This window comes from Loxodonta africana, chromosome 20 (genome assembly GCF_030014295.1).
Source record: "Loxodonta africana isolate mLoxAfr1 chromosome 20, mLoxAfr1.hap2, whole genome shotgun sequence".
NCBI lineage: Eukaryota > Metazoa > Chordata > Mammalia > Proboscidea > Elephantidae > Loxodonta > Loxodonta africana.
Window position 1 is genome coordinate 78699906 of NC_087361.1, and position 27646 is coordinate 78727551.

General features: G+C 36.2%; 1 protein-coding gene across 15 annotated transcripts in view; it reads left to right on the plus strand.

Moving 5' to 3' along the window:
• Window positions 1–27646, plus strand: part of DENND1B (DENN domain containing 1B) — a 287699-nt gene that overhangs the window by 239448 nt on the left and 20605 nt on the right. For all 15 annotated transcript variants that reach the window (XM_064273444.1, XM_064273448.1, XM_064273449.1 and 12 more), the window contains 5 exons: window positions 2450–2540; window positions 12207–12247; window positions 12988–13056; window positions 21512–21568; window positions 22416–22523. In XM_064273444.1, coding sequence (XP_064129514.1) covers window positions 2450–2540; window positions 12207–12247; window positions 12988–13056; window positions 21512–21568; window positions 22416–22523 — 366 coding nt within the window. The remainder of the gene's footprint in view (window positions 1–2449; window positions 2541–12206; window positions 12248–12987; window positions 13057–21511; window positions 21569–22415; window positions 22524–27646) is intronic.

Below are 27646 nucleotides of genomic sequence, written 5' to 3' on the forward strand. Positions count from 1 at the left end.
CATTTTGGTTTCACCTTATTTTTTTTTTTTTTCCAAAATGATACTTAGTCCCTCAAATTAGATAACTTTAGCTTGATTTATAATGCTGTACTGGAAACGTGTACAAGTCAGATTTTTACATGCATTTTATTTTCAAATGAACCATTTATTTTATGTAGCAAAGACGTTAACATTATGTTACTAGCTTTGATCACAAGATATAATGGGATGAATAATTCTGTAAATTATAATTATTTAATTTTAAAGCCAGGTAAAGCATATGACCTTTAGCATGATTTCAGTATGCTTTAGTCTGTCAGCAGACATTTATTTGGTTCAAACTATATGTCAGGGCTTTTGCTAGGTACAGAAGATACAAAAATGAGGCAGACAGTGATCCTGGACTCAGGAAGCTCAGAAAATGATAGAGAAAAGGTGGTGGTGGGGAGAAAAGTGAGCTTCAGTGTGTGTTCTTTTGTGTCTACAATATAGGCATTCAATTTTTTTTTTTTTTTAACCGAGTTCTTACAAAACCCTGTGAAGTATTTGTTATTATTTCCATTTTACAGAAGGGGAAATAGACTCTCAGAGATGACAAGTTGCCCAAGATCATAAAGCTAATAATAAATGGCAGAGTTGTGAAGAAGGCCTTTCACACTCCCAACTCCACTTTAATTTATACTATAGTAAATAACCTTTTGCATGCCCACCATGATGAGGATATAAAAATGAGTAGTCTATGGCTTCCAGTAAAGGTTTCTAAGGTTTGTGAGAGCAATTCGTGTTCCATAAAAAGCCAATACTGTATCCTTTTAGGCTATGTCTATCTAAACTCATCTTACCACATATTTTTGGTCAGAACCATTTTATGGTAATAAAAAGATTTGAAAGAAAAGGCATGTTGTGGCTAAACCACATTTTGAACTAGAATCTGTTGTCGCTTTTCATACTTGATTTTGGTCTGTAGGAGGTTTCAGTCTCAAAGTTTTATAACTGATGTAGTATACTGCTATTAAAAAAAATTTTTTTTTTAATAGCTATTAGTGATCTTAAATTGCTGCCTGAGGAACTCCTCTGAGTTTGTTCTGTCCTTAACCATTCAAATAAAAAACTAGGGAACAGTGTGAGATTTTTTTAAAAGTTAAGTTACTTTATTGTAATTTAAGTGAATTTAAAAATCCAGATTGTGGCGGGGTTGATTCTAAGATAAAAATGAACATTTTGTGTTAATTCTCAAATATTCAAGTCTACCCTGAAAAAACCATTTAAAATTTTCCTAATTTGGTGTATATAATGCAATCTTCTGCCTTTTATGCAAGGAAGCCTTAAAGATCCTTCATCTTCATTATGAATAGAAAACTTGGACACATTTGTAAGGTTTCTCACAATCCATGTATTAGATCATATGCTATAAACCCATAGATCAACAGAAACCAGAGGTCAATAAAATCAAAAGTAACCAAGTGCTAGTAATACAAGTATATAATAAGCATAATACGAATCACCTAGCAATCTTTTTCAAAATACAGTGTCCATACCTGAAGGTCCTGATAAACTGTGTGTGCTGGAGTCGGGTAAGGATGGGTCAGAACAGCTAATAGAAGGTACTCTACAAAGTATCTGCGTTTTGAAAAAAATCTCCAGGTGCTTTTGATAGCTCCTGCTTCCCATCCCAGTCTTTCTTTAAGAACGCTGAAAACTGTTGTTTATAGTAACCTTAAACGTGTCAAGTCAATTTATGCTTTACCTCAACTATATTTAAATTTGTAATTATAGTTCTGATCATTTAGTTAACACATATGCCAGGAATTATGAAAGTTGCTTTTATTTTATTGTTAAATGGCTAGAATTATCTGGCACTCTTTTATGCTTTAGGATGTAATAGTTTAAATGTAGACTGTTTCATTTTACCTGGAGGAGTTCAGCGATAGTCTGGAAAATGATTCAACAATAATAATGTCTAACATTTCTTAAGTGTTTACTGCGTCAAAGACTGTGCTTATAAGCACATTACCTAGGTTAATCTAATTCAATCTTTGCAGCAATGCTATGAGGTGCAAGGGCTGAGAGAACCTGGTCAGGGAGGACACAGCCCCGTGGGCAAATGTCTTGGCAAAGAGGCGGGACGTTTGTGCAGAGCTCTCAGCAGAGGTTGCATGTTGAGCAATCTGTCCAAACCCTGTGGTTTTTACTATGCACTTTGCTATTTCTTGTTTAGAGTCTGTGCTGTATTTGTAGTTTAACTGGTTTACTGCTGTTCACATGTTGTTTCTATTGAGAATTTTCTGGTCATATATTTGTTTTTATTTATTTTTAATATTTTATATTTTTATATATTTTTTTGTGTATATACACATGTGTGCATAATTAGTGTTTAGATGAGAGTTTGGTGTTGATATTTTTTATATAAGTAGAAATGTGATTTTATGAAGTAAATGAAAAATTCACATATTTGACACTTCAATTTCAGTTCATCGATGGTCGACTGGCAAAGCTAAATGCAGGAAGGGGTTTCTCTGACGCATTTGAAGAAGAGATCACTTCAGGTGGCTTTTGCGGAGGTAGAAACTAGTTACCATATGATTATCTGTTTTTTGAATAACATGTCTTGGCTTTGTACTATTGTCTGATTTAATGTACTGAATAAATAGCAAATTATTTTCTCCTAAATATGTAATGTCTCTACATGCATTTCTATCTCAGGAGCTATGATATTAATTTATTTTGTCTGATCTGTTATTCTAGGTGTTTAAGATGGATTGGCAGCCATTGTCTCTGATAATCTCTTCATACTGATAACACAGAACTCCAATTAGTTTGTATTTTCCTGTTTTTCCTCTTGAGAATTGTTTTCTGCTAGAAAAGTACTCCTGATGGCCATTACTAGTATGAACTTGAGAACTGAGGATATGTTTGAAAGGGTAGATTGTAGTATAATCCAAAAAGAAAGATTCAGCTACCACGACTGCATTTTCATTTGAAATAGCTATATTGTTAGTCTTTACCCGTTTTGCTTTGCAGACCACTGCAGCATTAGGAAGGACTTTTCAGTTTACCAACCCACGTGCTTACACTCGCCACCAGGAAAAGAGCTCACTTACAGCAATGGGCGGAGTCATATTTTGAATGTGTGAAACATCAGTTAGTTGATATCTCAATTTTATTTAATGTAACTAACTCATTTAAAATGTAAATATTCAGACAATGTTATAAATGTCATAAAGGTTAATGCTGTAATTATCTAGGCAATTAATAACTAAGAACTGAACCCCCTTGTACATGATCGTTCTAGTATATTGTTATATCCTGACTGGCAGAGAATTTTGCTTGAGTCATGGAAATATCCTTTTCATTCGTTATGCCAGTATGTGCTGAGTGCTTACTATATACTGGGCAGTGTTCTTCCTATAAACTGGGTGGACTAAGCAAACAGAAGTCCCTGCCCTCTGTATCTTGGTGTGTTCATCTTTGAATTAGTGTAAAAGTAATTTATCTACCTCTCTGTAGGTTTGTTCTGAGAAGAAAAGACTTTAGTCTGTGTATGAATAAATAGTTGCCAGAACTGAGAAGTAAAACGTAAAAAGACAAAGAGTAGTACATCAGAGTAATACATCGTTTACAAATTTCACAAAATTTAATTTTATTCTTAAATAATTAGATTTATATTTGAACCAAAAAAATAAACAGTTGAATAATTTGTGCATTAAAAAATGTGCAGATGAACTTAGCAGTTGCGGATCTTCATCTGATGTTTCAGTACAGCATTTTTTTTTTTTAAAAGCTCTTAGCTTGGGGAAAAAAGTTAGTTTACTTGACTCAGCAAGTCAACTGAATGTGGAATTATTCAGCTCCTTCTTGCTTTCCCCAGCTCATGGGTAAAAATTCAGCTTCAGTGGAACTTTTGTGTTAAAATAAGGCTTTTTTACATTTCAACTCAGACAAGCAAAATATTGTCAGCTCATGGACAAATTGCTTGAGGCATCTATTCAGTATTTACATAACTGCTGTCTCATTATCTTTATGACCCGTGGGTCTAGTAGCTTATATGGAATTGAAGATGACATTCTGTGACAGTAATGGGGTAGAACTATGATCCTTTTGTATAGTTAAATTCTTTAGTCTTAACCATTGGCCCAGATGCCTCTGTAATAGAAGCAGATGGCTTTCCTGGTAGGGTGGGTCACTGAAATGTTTCAGTAAAGGTCCTCTTGTTTAAAAAAGAATAGGGGAATATTGATTGCCAGTTAGCATCCGACTTAGAGACTTCTGCACTTTCTGTGAAACTTAATGCCAACTTTCTTCAAATGAAAAGGGTTTTGAACTCGTCCTAATTTGAGGAGGCAGTACTTATCCAAAAGGAAAGCTGAGTTCAACATGTATTAATTTCAGTGGGTAAAACGAGAAAGTACATTAAAAAATTTGCCTGACCATCCAGTGTTATTTTTTAATTATTGTGTTTTAGATTATTATATTGGAGAGATATAGAAATTATTTCTTAGAAAAAGTAAAGCAAAATCCTTGAGGATTTGAAGTAAAGAGGCTAATAATATAATAAAAATTAGTAATGCCCTTCTAACTGTGGGGATATGTATTTAAAAAATAGCTCCTAGAAGTCAGTTCCAAACATTTCCCATCTAGGCTCCATTTGTGACAAAGAAGAATACGTCTAGGTCTTGGTGTTGAAACTGTTCTTCAAAGAAGTAAACTGTTCTTTGTCACTTCTCTCATATTAATAATAACTGTAATATTTGTCATATTTATTGAATACCAGTATGGGGAAGAAATTCTCATAAGAGCTTTACCAATATTATCTCATTTAATCCGTACAACAAAAGGAGTCCCTGGGTGCACAAATGGTTAAGCGCTTGACTAGCAGCTGAAAGATTAGTGGTTTGAACCCACCCAGAAGTACCTTGGAAGACAGGCTTGGCAGTCTGCTTCCGAAAGATCACAGCCTTAAAAACCCTATGGAGCAGTTCTGTTCTGCACATATGGGGTTGCCGTAAGTTGGAATGGACTCTGTAGCAACCAACAACAAAAACTACAATCCTCAGAGCATCCACCCCCTTTTTTAAATTGTGTTTTAGGTGAAAGTTTACAGTGCAAATTAGTTTCTCTTTCAAAAATTTATACACAAATTGTTTTATGCTATTGGTTGCAGTCCCTGCAGTGTGTCAGCACTGTCCCTGCTTTCCCTTTCCATCCTGGGTTCCCCGTGTCCATTCGTCCAGGTTTTCTGTCCCTCCCTGTTTTCTTGTCTTTGCTTTTGGGCAGATGTTGCCCATTACATCTCCTTTACTTGATTGAGCCAAGAAGTATGTTTCTCACCTGTGTAATTATTTGTTTTAGAGGCCTGTCTAATCTTTGGCTGAAAGGTGGACTTCGGGAGTAGCTTCAGTTCTGAGTTAGCAGAGTGTCTGAGGGCCATATTTTTGGGGTCCCTCTAGCCTGTGTCAGACCAGTAAGCTTGGTCTTTTTTTTGTGTGTGTGAATTTGAGTTTTGTTCTACATTTTTCTCCCACTCTGCTCAGAACCCTCTCTTGTGATCCCTGTCAGAGTAGTTGGTGGTGGTAGCTGGGCACCGTCTATTTCTTGTGGGTTCAGGCTGGTGGTTCATGTGATCCATTAGTCTTTTGGAACTAATGTTTTTCTTGCATCTTTGGTTTTCTTATTCTCATTTGTTCTGAACTTGATGGAACCAACAGATGTATCTCAGGTGGCGGCTCGCAAGCTTTTAAGACCCCAGATGCTACTCACCAAAGTAGGGTGTGGAACATTTTCTTTATGAACTGTGTTATGCCAATTGACCTAGCTGTCCCCCGAGACCATGATGTCCAGCCCTCAGCCCCAGTAACTCGATCCCTCAAGGTGTTTGGATGTGTCTAGGAAGCTTCTATTGCTTCGCCTTGGTCAGATTATACTGACTTTCCTGTATCGTGTGTTGTCTTTCCTTTCATCAAAGTTAACACTTGTCTACTATCTAGTTAGTGATTTTCCTTTCCCACTCCTCCCCTCCCTTATAACCATCAAAGATTGTTTTTTTTCTGTGTGTAAACCTTTTCTTGAGTTTTTATAATGTGGCCTCATATAATATTTGTCATTTCGTGATTGTCTTATTTTACTCAGCGTAATGCCCTGTAGATTCATCCATATTGTGCGATGTTTTGTGAATTCATCACTGGTCTTTATCATTGTGTAGTGTTCCATCGTGTGTATGTGTGATAATTTATTTATCCATTCATCTGTTGATGGGGACTTAGGTTGTTTGCATATTTTTGCTGTTGTAAATAATGCTGTAACGAACATGGGTGTATATATGTCTATTTGTGTGACAGCTCTTATTTCTCTAGGATATATTTCTAGTAGTGGGATTGCTGGATCGTATGTTATTTCTATTTCAAGCTTTTTAAGGAGGTACCATATTTTTTTCCATAGTGGTTGTACCATTTTACATTCCTTCCAGCAGTGCATAAGAGTTCTAGTCTACCCACAGACTCTCCAACATTTGTTATTTTCTGTTTTTTTTTTTTTTTTGGTTTGTGTCAGTAACGTCAGAGGGAGATGGTATCTCATTGCCATTTTGATCTATCTACATTTCTCTAAGGGCTGATGATTGCAAGTATTTCCTCATGTGTCTGTAAGCTGCCCGAATGTCCTTTTTGGTGAAGTGTTTGTTCATATTCATATTTTTTTTAATTGGATTAGTTGTCTTTTTGTTATTGAGGTGTTGGAGAATTCTATAGATTTTAGAGATTAGACCTTTTTTGGATATGTCATAGCCAAATTTTTTTCCCCCAGTCTGTAGGTTCTGATATTCTCGTTTTTATGAGAGCATTCATCTCAGTGAATTGCAAAAATCAAGCATGCTAGTAGTGGCCAGAGTGTGTACTCAACATGTGTCTGCCTGGCTCCAAACTGCTTGCTCTTAATAACTATAGTATATTATTTTTTTATGATAAGAGATCTTCTTAATAAGAAGGCATTTAGGTAATAAACAAGAATAGCCTTCTCTACTACTCTGATTGGATAAAAACAAAATTTCTGTCTCTTTTGAATATCTGTTAAAGATTTTTTACACATACAGTCTTTAGAAAGATCACTGTAGGAGAAAATCAACATTCTCAAAGGCTGAGAAAAATATATATATATATGCTTATTTAAACAAAAATAATTAGGAGATATGTCCCCTTTATATATCATTGCAGTGGCAACTTGTACACTATTTTGGTTGCCAATAACCATAAAAAAAAAATACACATAGTTAGGATTAAATGAATATGAGTATAGTGGAACTTCATAATTTTTGTGCCTCTGATTAAAAATATGCAATTACGGCCAACCAGACATAGAAAAGTTCAATTCACAGATGAACCTAGAACTATGGTGAGAAGACTCTGTGAATGCATGCAAATTTTCAAGAACTGTTTTCTTCCTGTGAATCCCTGTGAGCTGTTTTTATTCATCATAGTTCTAAATAAGAGACTCTGACCTTTTTACAACTGCTCTAAAGTCTTATGACTGCTATTTTCTTTGGGGTTCAGAAGTTTAAAATGTTGTTTTCTGGATTGACAAGTGTTCTAGAATGCTAAATTGTTAACATATACAAGTTGGTATCTCTCTTTCTGCTTTCTTAAATTCTTGGGAAAATAATTAAAATAAATCACTTTCTAAAATGCTTTGAAAAATAATCAAATCTTAAACATGTGATTTACATTCAACCATTTGTTAATAGGAAAGTAAAAATATATGAACCAATGAGAATTTTAAATAAGAAAGTAAAAGTATGTGAACAGTCTGGGTGAAGACATGTAGTTTATTATTTTTGTTAATAAAGTTGCATAGAGAAATAAGATGATAGAATAACTTGGAATTTTTCATCGTTTTACAAAGGGAATAAAATTTTTTAAAAATTGGATCAGTCCAAATACCGTCTAAGACTCAGGTATTTTAAGTTGTGCAACTTATTTTTAACGAAAGTTATTTTAATTAGTATATTTTGCTACAGTTATTTCACAAGATTAGAAAAAGCATTATTTTTTTCTCCATTATTTCCTTCTCTAGAAAAGATGCTAAGTAGTAAGAGACACTTTTCAGAATGGATTGCTTCTGGATTTTTTTTTTTTAAATTAGGGAAAGATTTTAAGCACAGTAAAGGTACTCCCCGACTTACGATGTATTCGAGTTACAATGAACCACATTTATTACCATCTTTTTTCTTTTGTACATTTTAACATTATATACAATGTTGCAGCATGTAATTTGCTTATGATAACATTCTCAGATGTAATGCTTCCAAACCCCAAAGACAAATAAAAATCAGATTATTATTACTGATAATAAAAGGCAATAATAATGAAAACTAAAAACAAAAATGAGTTATTTGACTTACATCAGAACCAACTTATGAGGGCGTAGTCGTCACAACGGAACCCTGTTGAAAGTTGGGGAGTACCTGTAGTGATGTTGAGTATTGGGGTGCAGAGATAATAGCTGGAAAGAAACTTGGGGGCTTCAAACATTCTGCCTCTGTTTTGTAACAACAGCAAGGTGATGCATTTTATAAAAGCAACAACCACAGTTTGGAGAACACAATCTGTTTGTGCTTACTGGATAGTCTCTGAGTACCCTCTGGGCCTCTGTTTCTTATTGTGATTTTTGGACTTGTGATTTGAAGTGTATTTAAGCAAGCAAGAAGTTAGTTGAAATCTAACTGAATCAGTTGATATAAAACATTACTTTAGACTTTTTTTTTTCTTTTTTGTCCTCTAATACCACCTTAGTGACTAGATTATTTATCATATTTGGAACTGAACATGTTGACTGCCAATTTTATTAGAACTGGTTTTGTCAGCATATGAGCTGTGTAATAACTGTGATGCTTTGTATGCTACGAACTGTGTTCTTTTCATATTTCCCTGGATGATATCTTTCAAGCTTATAGATTTTTAACTAGAGAATAGTTTCATTACTCTAACTGAAGTTTAAAGGCATTAAAATTAAATTAGCTATTAATTTGTAGTAATTTAACGAAGACGAATAACTTTTTTCGTCCCCAAGGTATTTTTTTTTAATAATTTTTATTGTGCTTTAAGTGAAAGTTTACAAATCAAGTCAGTCTGTCACATATAAGCTAATATACACCTTACTACATACTCCCACTTACTCTCCCTCTAATGAGTCAGCCCTTCCAGTTTCTCCTTTCATGACTGTTTTTGCCAGTTTCTAACCCTGTCTACCCTCCCATCTCCCCTCTAGACAGGAGATGCCAATACAGTCTCAAGTGTCGACCTGATACAAGTAGCTCACACTTCATCAGCATCTCTCTCCAACCCATTGTCCGGTCCCTTCCATGTCTGATGAGTTGTCTTCGGGAATGGTTCCTGTCCTGGGCCAACAGAAGGTTTGGGGACCGTGACCGCCGGGATTCCTCTAGTCTCAGTCAGACCATTAAGTCTGGTCCTTTTATGAGAATTTGGGGTCTGCATCCCACTGTTCCCCTGCTCCCTCAGGGGTTCTCTGTTGTGCTCCCTGTCAGGGCAGTCATTGGTTGTGGCTGGGCACCATTTAGTTCTTCTGGTCTCAGGATGATGTAAGTCTCTAGTTCATGTGGCCCTTTTCTGTCTCTTGGGCTCATAGTTATCGTGTGACCCTGGTGCTCTTCATTCTCCTTTGATCCATGTGGGTTGAGACCAATCGATGCGTCTTAGACGACTGCTTGTTAGCATTTAAGACCGCAGACGCCACAGTTCAAAGTGGGATGCAGAATGTTTTCATAATAGAGTTTATTATGCCAATTGACTTAGAAGTCCTCTTAAGCCATAGTCCCCAATCCCCCGCCCTTGCTCTGCTGACCTTCGAAGCATTCAGTTTATCCCGGAAACTTCTTTGCTTTTGGTCCAGTCCAGTTGAGCTGACCTTCCCTGTATTGAGTATTGTCCTTTCCTTCACCTAAAGTAGTTCTTATCTACTAACTAATCAGTAAATACCCCTCTCCCACCCTCCCTCCCTCCCCCCTCTCTTAACCACAAAAGAATGTGTTCTTCTCAGTTTATACTATTTCTCAAGAACTTATAATAGTGGTCTTATACAGTATTTGTCTTTTTGCATCTGACTAATTTCACTCAGCATAATGCCTTCCAGGTTCCTCCATGTTATGGAATGTGTCACAGATTCTTCACTGTTCTTTATCGATGCGTGGTATTCCATTGTGTGAATATACCATAATTTATTCAACCATTCATCTGTTGATGGACACCTTGGTTGCTTCCAGCTTTTTGCTATTGTAAACAGTGCTGCAATAAACATGGGTGTACATATATCTGTGCGTGTAAAGGCTCTTATTTCTCTAGGGTATATTCTGAGGAGTGGGATTTCTGGGTTGTATGGTAGTTCTATTTTTAACTTTTTAAGAAAACGCCAGATAGATTTCCAAAGTGGTTGTACTATTTTACATTCCCACCAGCAGCGTATAAGAGTTCCAGTCTCTCCGCAGCCCCTCCAACATTTATTATTTTGTGTTTTTTGGATTAATGCCAGCCTTGTTGGAGTGAGATGGAATCTCATCATAGTTTTAATTTGCATTTCTCTTTAATGGCTAATGATCAAGAGCATTTTCTCATGTATCTGTTGGCTACCTGAATATCTTCTTTAGTGAAGTGAGTGTTCATATCCTTTGCCCACTTTTTGATTGGGTTGTTTGTCTTTTTGTGGTTGAGTTTTAACAGAATCATGTAGATTTTAGAGATCAGGCGCTGGTCAGAGATGTCATAGCAGAAAGTTTTTTTCCCAATCCGTAGGTTGTCTTTTTACTCTTTTGGTGAAGTCTTTAGATGAGCATAGGTGTTTGATGTTTAGGAGCTCCTAGTTAATCTGGTTTCTCTTCGTCCTTTTTGGTAATGTTTTGTATTCTGTTTATGCCTTGTATTAGGGCTCCTAGGGTTGTCCCTATTTTTTCTTCCGTGATCTTTATCGTTTTAGTCTTTATGTTCAGGTCTCTGATCCACTTGGAGTTAGTTTTTGTGCATGGTGTGAGGTATGGGTCCTGTTTCATTTTTTTGCAAATGGTCATCCAGTAATGCCAGCACCATTTGTTAAAAAGACTATCTTTTCCCCAATTAACTGACACTGGGCCTTTGTCAAATATCAGCTGCTCATATGTGGATGGATTTATATCTGGGTTCTCAATTCTGTTCCATTGGTCTATGTGCCTGTTGTTGTACCAGTACCAGGCTGTTTTGACTACTGTGGCTGTATAATGTGTTCTAAAATCAAGTAGAGTGAGGCTTCCCACTTTCTTCTTCTTTTTCAGTAATGCTTTACTTATCCGGGGCTTCTTTCCCTTCCATATGAAGTTGGTGATTTGTTTCTCTATCACTTTAAAAAATGTCATTGGAATTTGGATCGGAAGTGCATTGTATGTATAGATGGCTTTTGGTAGAACAGACATTTTTACTATGTTAAGTCTTCCTGTCCATGAGCAAGGTATGTTTTTCCACTTATGTAGGTCCCTTTTAGTGTCTTGCCCAAGGTATTTTGCATTTCTGAATATTCTATTTTTAAAATTTCCCTGTGTCCTTGAATCAAACAGTGCTAACTCATCACACGCATACATATTTCTATATTAGCACAAATTTCATCTACTTATTACTTACATGACTTTTTTTTAATGAAGATATATGACATTAAGTATTCGGTATATTTTTACATTGCGATATATAAATGATGTAAATCTCAGCAGTTTGTTAAGAAAGCCAACAAGTTTCATGCATGATCCCTGTTATCAACAATGCTTTCTTCAGGATTCTCTATTTTTAATAAAATATTGCATTAAAAAGCACCTAATTTTACATGAGACAGACTTTTATAAAATAACATAGATATAAAGCATTGAAAAAATCAATTTAAAAGGCATAGAAATTTTTTTATTTTGAGAGGTTATTTATCTTCCTTTGAAACTGATATTAAAATGAAAGAAAATAGAATACTTAAATATAATAGCTTCACAAATGAGTAAAGAAAAAGTGATTGTCTCTTCTTAAAAGTGCTAATTACTGTGCTCCTGAGAATTAGAACTGTTAGTTCTTACAATGCCATTGCTTCTTTCACAACATTGCAAATAAATAAAATGTGTCTATTAAAGTGCTGGAAATACTAGTTCTCAATGAATTTTGATTTATGGATTTATTTTTGATAAAATATTCCTGGCATCTTATTTTTATGTGTTGCAGGGAACCCAAGGTCATATCAACAATGGGTGCATACGGTCAAGGTAATAATAAGCATTCAAAGTTTGTTCTTTCACTCTAATGTAAATGAAAAATGTTCATTAACAGTATGCTCTTTATACTTACGCTGTTTTTTGCAATACTTGAAATGTTTGCGTCTTCACATTTAAACATTTTGATTTTATGCTGATAGTTTGATATTCAGAGATAATTTTCATATAGAAAGTTTGTTTTCTCCCAAAGTTAAATGGCTTATTTTGAAAAGCAAGATGTCACCATCATCTTATATTTTATTCCGGAACAAGAAATTAGGTAGCATAGTAGGATCTAATGGAAATTTTGTCATTTCTGGTAAAGTGATTTTGTTAATATGATTTTTTTTAATGTAATAACTCTCTTCCACAGATTGAGAGACATTATTGATTAATATTAAAACGGTAAAAATTGTATCTCTCTTTTATTAATAAGCTTTTAAGTATATACCTATACCTGGCCATATTGTTCAGACCTGCTAAACTACAAAGATGAAATGGTTTTTTAAATGATGTAGTCTACCAACTAAAAGAACAGAGGGTAATGTTTTCATTTTGTTTGAAATTACTCCATATATATATCTCTGTGTCTCACACACACACACACACACACACACACGAAGATGTTAAACAGGAAGTGATTTTGTGGGACCTCTGTTTAACTTGCAAATAGAGCTCCTTTTGTATACTCTTAGTAATGCTTTGTTTTGATCATAACGTTTTGGAACTGTGTTTCTGCTTTTCCTTTGCAGAAAGGAGGTGCCCTGTTCAACACAGCGATGACCAAAGCAACTCCTGCTGTACGGACGGCATATAAATTTGTAAGTTCGTTTCTTTTGGTGTTTAAAAATTCTGCTGATAAAATTATACATTTTTCTAGCTGATAGACATATGAATTCAGAATATTTTTTAAATTTTCTTTCAAATAAGCTTATTTTTTAGTTCAGGGTTAATATCGACCCCAGGGGATTAAATTATTAAAATTATATCATTGTATAGAATGGGAATTCCAGAACACTTAATTGTGCTCGTGAGGAACCTTTACATAGATCAAGAGGCGATTGTTCAGACAAAACAAGGGGATACTGATTGATTTAAAGTCAGGAAAAGTGTGCGTCAGGGTTGTATTCTTTCACCATACCTATTCAATCTGTATGCTGAGCAAATAATCCGAGAAGCTGGACTATATGAAGAAGAACAAGGCATCAGGATTGGAGGAAGACTCATTAACAATCTGTGTTATGCAGATGACACAACCTTACTTGCTGAAAGCGAAGAGGACTTGAAGCACTTACTAATGAAGATCAAAGACCATAGCCTTCGGTATGGATTGCACCTCAACATAAAGAAAACAAAAGTCCTCACAACTGGACCAGTGAGCAACATCATAATAAATGGAGAAAAGATTAAAGTTGCCAAGGATTTCATTTTACTTGGATCCACAATCAACAGCCATGGAAGCAGCAGTCAAGAAATCAGGAGATGGATTTTTTTTTTTTTTATTGCATTGGGTAAATCTGTTGCAAAAGACCTCTTCAAAGCGTTGAAGAGCAAAGATGTCACCCTGAAGACTAAGGTGCGCCTGATCCAAGCCATGGTATTTTCAGTCGCATCATATGCATGTGAAAGCTGGACAATGGCTAAGGAAGACTGGAGAAGGGTTGGCGCCTTTGAATTGTGGTGTTGGCGAAGAATATTGAATATACCATGGACTGCCAAAAGAACAAACAAATCTGTCTTGGAAGAAGTGCGGCCAGAATGCTCCTTAGAGGTAAGGATGGCGAGACTGCATCTTACATACTTTGGACATGTTGTCAGGAGGGATCCGTCCCTGGAGAAGGACATCATGCTTGGCAGAGTACAGGGTCAGCGGAAAAGAGGAAGACCCTCAATGAGGTGGATTGACACAGTGGTTGCAGCAGTGAGCTCAAGCATAACAACAATTGTAAGGATGGCTCAGGACTGGGCAGTGTTTTGTTCTGTTGTGCATAGGGTCACTGTGAGTTGAAACTGACTCGATGGCACCTAACAACAACAAAATAGATACGATACTTCTTTATGTAATCTAAAAAAAATTTTTTTCAAAGCTATCAGCAAAACATCTACATGCAAATTGAAGTGCCATTTTATAAGATTTAATTCTCTCATTCAACAACATATTTCAAATTCTCATTGTATATTTGAGGCTGAAATAGAAAAAGAATATGCAAGATCTCTTCCCTCAAGTCACAGATCCTTGACTTTCTGTAATTAAAATTCTTCAATGATTTTTGGTTTTTTTTTTTAATAGTAAAATAATAACAACAATAAATACAATAAGAGAAAAATCTCTTTAATCAGGTACCCAAGACCCTTCAAGACTTGGCCCCTCCTGTCCAGTTTCATGCCCCTCCTGAGTTTTCCATATCTCTTAAGATTCTGAGCTACTCCTCATTTCATGACTTCAAGATGTTCTCTTCTTCCTCTCTGTTCTTGCACTAGCCATTCCTCCTATTTGCAATGTCCATTTGTTGACCTTTATTTACCTGTAAATTCCAGTTCATTCTATAAGACTTAGTTCAGGCATTAAACCAAAAAACCCAAACTCGCTGCTGTCAAGTCGATTCTGACTCATAGTGACCCTATAGGACAGAGCAGAACTGCCCGTAGGGTTTCCAGAGTGTAATCTTTAAGCGAGCAGACTGCCACATCTTTGTCCCATGGAGCAGCTAATGGGTTCGAACTGCCAACCTTTTGGTTCACAGCCGGACACATTAACCACTGTGTCACCAGGGCTCTGGCTCAGGCATTCCCAAACCAAACTAAATCCATTGCCATCAAGTCAGTTTCAACTCATAACCACCCTGTAGGTCAGAGTAGAACTGCCCCATAGAGTTTCCAAGGAGCACCTGGTGGATTTGAACTGCCGACCTTTTGGTTAGCAGCCATAGCACTTAACCAGTACGCCTCCAGGGTTTCCGGTTCAGGCATTAGTTCCCCGGAAAACATTTTCCCAACCCCAGTAGAAAAGACTTATATATCACCCTGTGTTCCCACAGGGCCCGTAAATGCACTTCTGTTTTAGCACTTGTTTTTTCTGTGTATGTGTTTATCTCTAATACTAGACCAGTAGCTTCTTGAGGGAGGAGCTGTACCTTCTATAATATAATGGGTCTGTAGGTTAGTAGTTTTTTTTTTTTTAATTCAATGAATCATATATAGCCTATATTTCTAAAAAAAAATTAGGACAGTAGTTTTGATTTTGTAAGAACTCATCTTCAAATATTTCCTCAGTAAATGGGTTGACCCGATTGAGTACGTAATAGAATAATATGTTTTTCATAAGTTTAGAACTTACATTCTTTCCTTGGCTTACAATTTTGATACATATGTAGCCCCCATTTCCATCTAACCAATCTCTTTGAAAGATTCCATTTTACAATAGGGATGCTAATCTAGAGAGTTAACTTTACAATACCATTTGAAGTATTCGAAGCCTTATTATAAAGCAACATTAAAAGGAGGTTATCATTTTGCCTTGGAAACATCAGCCTCTGCCTCTTGTTTCTTGACTTTGCTAGGAAACCTGCCTGAGTGGATTGCTCCCTCCCATTAATACTGGTGGGTTGATTTAAGTACCGTTTTTGAAGAGGTTTTAATTTTTCACAGTGAAATAGCACACAGCTGCTATGTGAAAAAATCAAACAATGGTGGAGCCATGTTTCTAGCATTCAATTAAGATTCTTAAAAAAGGTTTCACAATCAAGTACCCCTATCTCTTTTTTTTATTTTTCCCTGAAGTTTCACATGGAGTTTTTCTCCAGGCTTAAAGAAGTTATAGTGTATCGTTTTGGCCAAACAGGTTTTTTATCCTTAATGCCCTCATATTCTTCCATAAAAGCACAAAGATAAAACAAACATGTTTAAAACCTCACTTGCTATTTAAAACTTTTTCTAATCAGTCAAATATGTTGTTTCAGACCCTTTTATGCAAAGCAGTAAAATGTTTTCAAATTCAGAATTTTTCTCTTTGGAAAACTATCTTTTCAAATAATTTCAGACAAATTAAGTTCTCCAGGAGATACTTAATCACTGTTATCATTTATCTTGAAATCATGTCCTACATGAATCAAGAGGTGTGTGGCAGATATATAAGTCAATTTATGTCCTTCATAACCCAAACAAAACCAAACTGATTGCCATTGAGCTGATTCCGACACCTAACAGCCCTATAAGACAAAGTAGAACTGCCCTGTAGGGTTTCGAAGGAGTAGCTGGTGAATTCAAACCACAGCTGAGCTCTTAACTGCTGAACTACCAGTGACCTTCATAGTTGTACATAAAACTTATCTTTCCAGAACTGCTCATATTCTGAAATCTGTACTCTGAAATTCTTCCTTTCACCACAAATTGCTGCAAACAAGATTCCTGATTTCTATTGTATGATTATAACGGAGCATTTACCCTGCTTTTCTGTAGTTAGTAAATTTTTTCAAAGCGAGAACACTGTTTTTACCTCGATTTCATTCATTAAACAAATTACTTGAGTTTCCTTCCATGAACTAGGCATTGTACTTGTCATTGGGGATACAGCAGTGAGTAAGACAACTACTGTGAGTGAAAGAGATACCATCCTTGCTTTTATACCTGTATCCCTATCACTTTGTTCTGCGCTTTGAGCATACGACAGAAGTACTGATAAATATTTGCTGAAGTAAATAAGGATGTTATCCCAAAGTCAGTTTTGTTTTTCTGTTTACAGGGGCCATAAAGGAAACTAGGATTGGCACACATACTTTCTTATAAATCTAAGAGTAACAACAAAGTGAAATGCATATTTGATTTGACTCAAAGGTTTTCTAAACCAACTTTCTTGTTAGGTCTTTGCGTTTTATTTATTTATTTTTATTGTACTTTAGGTGAAGGTTTACGGAACAAACTAGCTTCTCATTGAACAGTACACACATTGTTTTATGACATTGGTTAACAACCCCACGACATGTCAACACTCCCCTTTTTCAACCTTGGATTCCATATTACCAGCTTTCTTGTTCCCTTCTGCCTTCTAGTCCTTGTCCCTGGGCTGGTATGCCCCTTTAGTCTCGTTTTGTTTTATGGGCCTGTCTGATCTTTGACTGAAGGGTGAACCTCAGGAGTGACTTCATTACTGAGCTAAAAGCGTGTCAGGGAGCCATACACTCAGGTCTTTGCATTTTAAATCCTTAGCCAAAGCCATTTTCTTAATGCCTTTCTGTAGAGAATATTTGAGCTTTGCTAAGTTTCAACTTGTATTTGTTAAGTTTCAACTTGGTAAGTTGATAAGGATAGAGAAAACCTGCATTCCATCTTGCAGGTAGCCTTGAAGAGGATGAAGGGGAAATAAAGGAATATGTATCTAAATGAATCAGTACACAAATTATAGAACCGTGGAATAGATTGACCAGATTCAACTGTATACACTAAGGGGCATCTGAAAAGATTAGTGTGAATCAGGAGGGTTTTGAAAGAGTAGAGGATTGTTAGGTAAACTGAAAAATAGTCCCAACTGTGAGCAGAGGTGGGTACAAATTCTAAGAGACAGGAACAGAAGCATTTTCTCTTGATAGTTTTTTTTATTATTATTTTATTGTATTTTAGGTGAAAGTTTACAGCACAAATTAGTTTCTCATTCAACAATTTATACACAAGTTGTTTTGTGACATTGGTTGCAATCACCATAATGTATCAGCATTCTCTGCCTTTCCCTCTACACTGTGGATTCCCCATGTCCATTCATCCAGGTTTGATAATTTTTTAGTTTTACCTGGTTGAAATGTAGGGATTAATACAGGACCCATTAAGTAGATGCAGTGGCTTTATAAATAAAATGATGAATATGAAAATGCTTTACTGACTACAAAGAACAATAGAAAGGTAATTTAGTGTTATCTGGTTTTCACATTATCTCTTACTATATGTAATATGTTTTGGTTTTGTCTCATTAACAAAAAAAATTGTTGTTTAGTATAACTTGAGACATTTCTTGAGCAGCTACTTTATGCCAGTTACTATGGTGGGTAGTACAGATATTAACTGGAAAAAAATAAGATCCTTCCACTCAAGGAGCTTAGGAAGGAAAGATATTTATTAACTTTTTCTAGAAGCAGCTTAAGGAAAGTAGGATGGCTTAATAGAAGGAGCAGGGACTTTGGGGTTAGAAAATCTTGAGTCTGCATTCCCTCAGTTTCCATGTCTGTAGAATGAGGCACATATGCCCATCAATTGCTCATATGCAAGTTCAAGTTGAAGCTGAAGAAATTAAAACAAGTCCATGAGAGCCAAAGTATGACCTAGAGAGTATACCCTACCTGAATTTAGAGACTATCTCAAGAATAGATTGGGTACATTGAACTCTACTGACCAAAGATGAGACAATTTGTGGCATGACATCATGGACATCATACTTGAAGAATCAAAAGGTCATTAAAAAGACAGTAAAGAAAGAAAAGACAAAATGAATGTCAGAAGAGACTATAACTTGCTCTTTAACATAGGATAGCTGAAGTGAATGGAAGAAATGATGAAGTAAAAGAGCTGAACAGAAAATTTCAAAGGGCGATTGGAGAAGACAAAGTAAAGTATTATAATGAAATGTACAAAGGCCTGGAGTTAGAAAGCCAAAAGGGAAGAATACTCGACATTTCTCACCTGAAAGAACTGATGAAAAACTCAAGCCTCAAGTTGCAATATTGAAGGATTCTACGGGGAAAATATTGAATGATGCAGGAAGCATTAAAAGAAGATGGAAGGAATACACAAAGTAACTTATCAAAAAGAATTCGTTGATGTTTAGCTATCTCAGAAACTAGCATACGCGCAAGAACCAATGGTATTGAAAGAAGAAGTCCAAGCTACACTGAAGGCACTGGCAAAAAATGAGGCTTAAGTAATTGATGGAATACCAATTGAGATCTTTCAACAAACAGATGCAAGGCTGGAGGTGCTCACTCGTCTATGCCAAGAAATTTGGAAGACAACTACCTGGCCAACCAACTGGAAGAGATCCATATAAGTGCCCACTGCAAACAAAGTTGATCTAGCAGAATGCAAACAAAGTTGATCTAACAGAATGCAGAAATTATCAAACATCATTAATATCACATGTAAGTAAAATTTTGCTGAAGATAATTGAAAAGAGGTCGCAGCTGTACATTGACAGAAATTCAAGCCAGATTCAGAAGAGGATGTGGAATGAGGGATATCATTGCCAATATCAGATAGATCGTGGCTGAAAGCAGAGAATACCAGGAAGATGTTTACCTGTGTTTTATTGACTATGCAAAGGCATTTGACTTTATGGATCATAACAAATTATATATAGCATTGTGAGGACTGGGATTTCCAGAACACTTAATTGTGCTTATATGGAACCTGCACATAGACCAAGTGACAGTCATTTGAACAGAACAAGTGGATACTGCGTGGTTTAAAATCAGGAAAGGTGTGCGTCAGGGTTGTATCCTTTCACTGTACTTATTCAGCCTGTATGCTGAGCAAATAACCTGAGAAGCTGGACTATATGGAGAAGAACATGGCATCAAGACTCACTAACAAACTCCGATAAGCAGATGACACAACCTTGCTTGCTGAAAATGGAGGGGACTTGAGGCACTTACTGATGGAGATCAAAGACTTCAGTATGGATTACACCTCAACATAAAAAAGAAAAAAAAATACAACTGGACCAATAAGCAACATCATGATAAATGGAAAAAATATCAAAGTTGTCGAGGATTTCATTTTACTTGGATCCACCAAGAAATCAAATAACATATTTCTTTGGGCAGATCTACTGCAAAAGACCTCTTTCAAGTGTTAAAAAGCGAAGATGTCACTTTGAGGATGAAGGTGTGCCTGACCCAACTCAATCATCATTTTCAGTCATCTCATATGCATGGGAAAGCTGGACAATGAATAAGGAAGACCAAAGAAGAATTGATACATTTGAATTATAAACAAATCTGTCTTAGAAGAAATACAGCCAGAACGCTCGTTAGAAGTAAGGATGTCGAAACTTCCTCTCACATGCTTTGGACACGTTAATCAGGAGGGATCAGTCCCTGGAGAAGGACATCATGTTTGGTAGAGAGTCAGTGAAAAAGAGGAAGACTCTCAATGAGATGAATTGACACAGTGGCTGCAACAATGGGCTCAAACATAGCAACAATTGTGAGGATGGTACAGGACCCTGCACTGTTTCGTTCTGTTGTATATAGGGGCGCTATGAGTTTTTTTTTATGAGTAGGAACCGACTTGATGGCACCTGACAACAATAGATTGAGGCTCATAATGAGACTTAAATTCAGTCAATGTATTTTAAAAACCTTAGTCCCTCTTTAGTGTCTCCATCTCATTCGAGATGGGAAGGAGTTTTACTTTGGAATCATGTAGACCTGGGTTTGAATCTTGGATATATGAACTTAGCCTCTCTGAGTTTCTTTCCTCAGTTTTCTTTGTCAAATGGAATAATAATAATAATAATACTAACTTTATAAGGTTGTTGTACTGACTGCACACAATCATATGCTTAGGAAACACAAAATAACGTAAGTTTCTTTTCTTGTTTTTACTATGACCACTGTGAGTGAGAATTTCCAGTGAGCAAAGGCGAAGGGTTTTATGAAAGCTCTCCCACCCCCAGTTGTCTGTAGTTAAGTTATACCCACAGGATTCACGACAGGATCTGAGAGACTCCAATGCTGGAGTCAGATGCCCTACGAACATTAGGGTAACCCTTAAATTGTTAAATGACTTTCAATCTTTACCGGAATAACTAGGTATGATAAATCTTACCATTAGGATGGTTTTGCTTTCACAAATCTGTCTGCCTGTGAAAGCACTTTGGTAAGTAAGACTTTGCAAATTTGCCTGAGTTTCTTAAAGTCCAAACTTTGCTCTGATAACCTGCTGCTGTGAAGCACTTTCCATTCTTCTCTCCCAGTTTGTCATGGTTTCAAATGAAGACTGGGCTGTGGTCATCTGGTTGCCTCGCTTTGTGTTCTTTATGGTTTAGGAGGCAAAATAGGCTAAATGTTCCCTTTGTCTGAGGTTAATAAACAAGTAGAGACTAATCGCTTTTTCATCAACTAATTTAGGTATAATAGTAACCGGTACTCTGTCCCTGAAAAGATTATAATCTGTTCCTTTTCTAAATAATATGGATAGTTACCAATTTTCATTAAATGTGATCTCATGTAATTATTCTTTAAACAGTACTAGTACCATGCTGAGCCAGACACTTGTATTATCGTTTTCCAGGCAAAAAATCATGCAAAGCAGGGAATAAAGGAAGTGAAGAGTAAGCTGAAACACAAGGTAGGTCATAGCCTTCTTTTCATTCTGTCTTAATTCTTGCATTGTGTGAAGCGTATACTTTACGAATCACATGAGATGTGTGTTTTTAATGACTTTCGAAATATGCTTAGCCCTTTGTTCAAGGATGTATTTTTCATAACAAGCCCTCCAGCACCTATCTGCCATTCTATATGCATCCACTGAATAATCCCTTTATTGTTTGCATATTTTATCAGAGAACTACAGAAATCTTCAAAGACGCTTTAACAGGGTGTATGTTTTCATAAAGTTGATTGTGTTGATATCACAATTGAAGTTCTTGCTTCAAGCTGAGAATTTTTTTCAAAAAGATAATCTTTAGTGTAGAATTGAACCAGGAATGCCATCACTTGGTTTTATAAGATTTTTACAATAGAAGTTATTTTAAATTGAAGCAAGTTTTTGGTTTATAAGACTGGATATAAGCATTTGTATTTGAATCTATGAATTTTATATGTATATGAATATTTATGCATGGGTGGTTTGTGTTTGATTTGATTACACATTATAGCTCTGCAGATATTATCAACTGTTATGTTTTGAATTTCTACCTTTGGAGAGAAAGGATGACCTAATACTTCAGTGTATTGATAGAAAGCAAATTATTTTCATGTAAGTCTTATTCAAATTATTCAAAACAATCAGAACTTATTTTGGAAATTACCAGTTTATATTATAACAGGATACATTTTCTTCCCAAATACGGTCTTCAAACTTGTAATTGGTTATTTTATTTGCATCTGTATCTTATGCTTTGCATATTAATCGAATAACAGTAATAATAAAAAAGTATTTTAAAATAGTTACCTATGTATTTCTTCATGTGTAGGAAAATGAGGAAGATTATGGAGCCTGTTCTGGTTCTGTACAATATACTCCAGTTTACACATTACACAATGAAAAGGGAGAAAACCTAGAAAAGCGTAAACTTGCCCAGGTAAGAGTATTTATCCCTAGTGGCACCACATTCTAAAATTATGTAATTCTCTGTCACATGAGGTTACTACGAGTTGAGATCAACTCGATGGCACACAATAATGACATGGAATTCTTTAGAGACAATTTTGGACCCATTCATTTTTAGCTTATGTAAGAAATCCTGTAGTTTTAGTCAAGGAGGGGAGTAGATGGCATGAGGGCCGACCACGAGGGCATCAGGAATAAGGTGCTCCAGATTTGAGACTCCACGTGTTCGTTAAGGCACATCCTCAGGGAGCTACCGTTCATTGTGGGGGAGAGACCATTAAATGTGTGATTGCTGTAGAGTATGAATGAGCATGGTGATGAACAGAACATCACAGATTTCCTTCACTACAAAAATAAAATGAAATTCATAGGTGGGGATTTAACCATTAAAATAAGCTATGAAAATTAGAGTAGGAAGTAGTATGTGTCTGTGTTTTTCTAAGGTTAAATATTTTATTTGCTACAAACATTTAAAGCTTCTGCTTATCTTAAAATGTTGTCCCAGAATGAGAAAATGATCAGAATCACAGCTGGGTGTGTCTCTGATTTTGCATCATAGGTAGGTTTCTAAAGATTTTAAGTAAGCTAAATTTGTATAAACCAAATTGTGTTTTAAGTAGCCTTAGAAAACAGCTTTTAAAAAGAATTCTGGAGTGGGTTATAGTTAAAAAATTACAAAAGTGAAAGAGGCTATATAGCATTTTAATTATTGCAGTTGCCAGAGTTTACAGATGATAACCAGAGTGTTCACATCATTTGCCCCTAAGTCTCATAGCTGGGTGGTGGCAGAGTGGGCTGGGAACCCATCTCTAATGCTGCCTTAGCTTTCTTGGTACCCAGGCACTGCAGGCGTCAGATGGCTGTAAAGAAAAAGTGCTTCCGCATGTCTTTAAAAATGAGAAGGCCAGTAGGCCTGTACTAACTCCCTACCTAAAACTAAAACAAAAAGTCTCTGCCCTCATGGAAGCATTTTTGTCACATATTAAGTGTCTTCTCAGGCATCCATTTTATGATGCTGATATTTTCATATGTTAGAATTGCTTAGTAACAGCATACTAATAGTGAATGCTGATTGTATGACCTAAAAAGCTCTTCAATAAAATAATTATTCTGTGAATGCAGAAACCTTTTTTGGCCACTACCCTTACCTAGAAAACCTTTATTAACTTATAACCTAATAATGGATTTGCTATTGATTTCTCTGGTTTTTGTCCCATCACAGTATGTTTAATTGCTTGTCTATCTGTTCTCAAGTGTCAGCATCTTAAACATTTTTTTGTCTACTGTGTCCTGCCTTAATATCGGAGCGTTTTGGTTATGCTTAGCATGATGAATAGATTTTTATGTGGAAAAAAATTGGAGTTTTGTTATCCATATGATTCTATAAGATAAAAATAGAATATTTAAATTGGAAAGTACCTTTCCTAAATGTCTGTTTTAAGTTAAGAAAAATATTATATCTGCTCCTCATACTTAAATTTCTAAATCTTCCTTTCATTTAACATGTTGTAACTTTTTATAATAATTTAATTCTAATTATTACCAATTGATTGTTTTCTGTTAATTCTTAGAGATGCAAGTTCCGAGAGAAAAAATGTGTTAGGTAACAGAACACCCTACAAGACAATAGGCTGTGTCCATTATATACTTATACTGAATCCTCAGGGCTATCATTTATTGTAATATCATTAATTCCATTACATTCATTAATTAGCATTTTATGATTTTCAGATGGACAACAAAATGTTGACATTAACAAGAATTAAGAGAAGTGGGGCTTATTCAATTAAGTACTCTAAGATGCTTTTCTTGTTTGTTATATAGGAATTGGTTAAACCAACATATTTAGTATTATTAAGCAGTTGCTGATAGTGTCTGCATAGTAATTTTTACTTTAAGCAATAAATATCTGAGTTACGGCATGTGTACCCAATATATATGTTTCTTGACATGCATGTGTTTCGTTATATGAATAGATGTATATATCTGTGTGCGCATCCATTTTAACAGCTAAGTTTTTTTTTTTTTTTTTGTAGTACTTTAGGTGGAAGTTTACAGAACAAACTAGTTTCTCCTTAAACAGTCAGTACACATACTGCTTTATGACAGTGGTTAACAATGCCACAACGTGTCACCACTCTCCCTTCTCAACCCTGGGCTCCCTGTTACCAGCCTTCCTGCTCCCTCCTGCCCTCCAGTCCCCCCCCGGGGCTGGCGCCCCCTTTGGTCCTGTTTTGTTCCGTGGGCCCGTTCAGTCCTCGGCCCAAGGGTGAGCCTCGGGAGTGACCTCATTACTGAGCTGGAAGGGTGTCCGGGGGCCGTACTGTCAGGGTTTCTCTAGTCTCTAACGGCTGAATTTTTTAAGCATTGCTACTTCTGATCACTAATAATATTTATCTTAATTTAATATTTTGCTTGTATTTTTTCTGTAGCTGAAGTTTGATCATTTGGTTTTAGAGTCACGTGTACACTTACGGAAGAGCTGAGCTTCTGGCTCTTCAATTTTTTCCTTGCTACTTTCCAGCCATATTTTTCCCCCAGGATACCAGAATCATGTTTTCTTGTAATACTAATTTTATTTCTTTGAACTGATAGTTATAGTGCTCTGAAATGATAGTCAGTTTGTGGCTAGCAGCTTATTTATAAGTCCCTGGGTGGTACAAATGGTTAATGTGTTTGCCTACTAACCAAAAGATTGGAGGTTCAAGTCTACCCAGAAGCACCATGGAAGAAAGGCCTGGCAGTCTACTTCTAAAAAATCAGCCATTGCAAACTTTATAGACAACAGTTCTACTCTGACATGCTTGGGGCCATCCTGAGTCAGAATCGACTCGACAGCAACTGGTATCAGCTTATTTATAAAAGCATAGCATGGTACATTCAAATAAAAATTGTCATGCAATCCCCGATTTGAATTATTTTTTTAATTCCATAGTGCTAACAAACATACAAATGAAGTAAAACAAAATGGAGGCTTTATTATAAGGATATAGGGGTTTCTTAGGACATCCAAGTACAGGAATGTACTTAGGCCTCTGGTGGGATTGGAACTAGAAAATGGAAGAAGCAGTCAGGGAAGGAAATGAGCTGCCTGCCTGCTTGTCTGCCTCTCTCTCTCTCTCTCTCAGTGGTACCTGGCCTGTTCTGTCTGCGTATCGGTGTATTGTGCATTCTGTACGCTGGCTTTCTCTGCTCTCCTGTGTCTGTGACAAAGACCCTGCAGGCTTTCAGTTCAAGTAGCCACAAAAAATGGACTACAGTTCCTGAGTCCAAAATCCAGAGGGGAGAGGGAGAAGAAGAAATAGTATATAAGGGTAACTAAGAAAACTGGCAGAGGCAGAAGTGACCACAGTTAATCAAGTTGATAACTGAACTTGGCTTTGCAAAATTTGCTTTTATGCGGAAGGATTTCCACCATCAGAAATAACCATCCTTCTCCAGCTTAGGAGAAAGAAAACGTCTCATTCAACATTAAATCCTCTTTGTTGAATAGACTTGTTGAAAAGACTCACTACCAGCGAATGGAAGGCTGCCACCTATTGGGCCACTAATACCTGATTGTGGAAAATCGTCAACGTTTACTTCAGTATTCCTTTGTTGCTGAGTTTCTTGGTCCTTTTCCCCACTTATCCAGCCAGCTCTAAAAGTAGTTTCTACTCCACCTGCCGTGTGCTGGGGGATTATTTACTTTTAAGGACCTGAATGTCAATTCAAGATGTTTATTTATACGCAGTCTGCTCTTCCATCTGTGTGCCTGCTCATTGTGCTTCCTGTGTGTTGCCATTTTCTGCTTCCCTTGCCCCAACTCAGAACTTGCTGCTCTTCAAGTGAGGCAACCACTAGAAACGGACTATCATTCCTGAATCATAAATCTATGTTTCTTTTGGAAGAATGTAATTAGCACACCTGTATCAGGCATTAATCTTGGTTCCATCAACTCAAGCCAAAGAAGAAGGCAGAGTACCATATTACTAAGGACACCAGGAGGGTGGTAGGGGTAAGTCGGGGGCAGTTATCAGAGAAAGGGTTTTATGGGCTGTGACAATGTCTCAAGTGATATCTACCAATTCTAATTGCCTCATAATATTATTTGACAAAAAGTCATCTTTGCAAAAAATCTGTATTTTTAAGTACTTGGAGGCTGGATCCTCGTATCACAAACCTGAAGCTTCGTAAGTTTAAGGTCAGCCTATCCATATGTGTTGTGGGATAATTCACCTTTGCATTTTGGGTGAGGAAATCAAGAGGGAGCAGCCTTTTCTTTGTGGACCAGTATCTTGGAAACTTGCTTGGTTCACATTTTGGAAATAATCCAGTCTCATTACTTTTCATCAAAATATGACCCCAGTGTGTTATGGAAGATACAGAAAGCTGATGGTAGAGCAGTGAGCATATTGATTTGTGATAATTGCCAGATCAATGAGTATTCTTACCCCCAACTCTCCAAGTGTAATAATAATAAGATCTGTGCATATTATGACTTTCAATTAAATATGTCAGTATTTCAAGAAATAGTTATGTGTGGTTAAAGGCAAGATCTAGATATCAATAAATATGTCAGAGAAACTAGTATTTGTTTATTTATATTCCACCTATTTCCAAAAATAGTTTGACAACTTCAAAAAGTATTAGAATAAAGAATAAAATTTGTTTCAATTAGTTAAGATTTAAGACAGAGAGAAAGTAAGTGTCACAGGTAGCTGGTAGGTGCATTCTCTTGCCTAGCAAGCCAAATAGAAAAACACAGCTGCATGATTCACGATGCCAAAGGTTAAAAAAACAAAAACTTGCTCGGGAGGTACACAGATACTCTGAGAAAGAGGAATGGGGCTAGGTATTGAAGATCCAAAGCTGAAGTCAGTGTCACAAGAGCTCACAGTTTACTGGAAGGACCTAATAGAGGCAAGGATCTTTGTTTCATGAGACAGAAGTTTGATTTTCTTTATTTGGTCTCTTCTGTGCGTGTTCTACTGTTGGAAATGTTCAGGTTCGTTAATACCGCTCTAAAGACAGCTTAGTGTCCTAGCCCCACTGCCTTAGCACTCATAAGAGAGTTGTGCCACTTTTACAAAAAGCAAACAAAACAGAAAACGG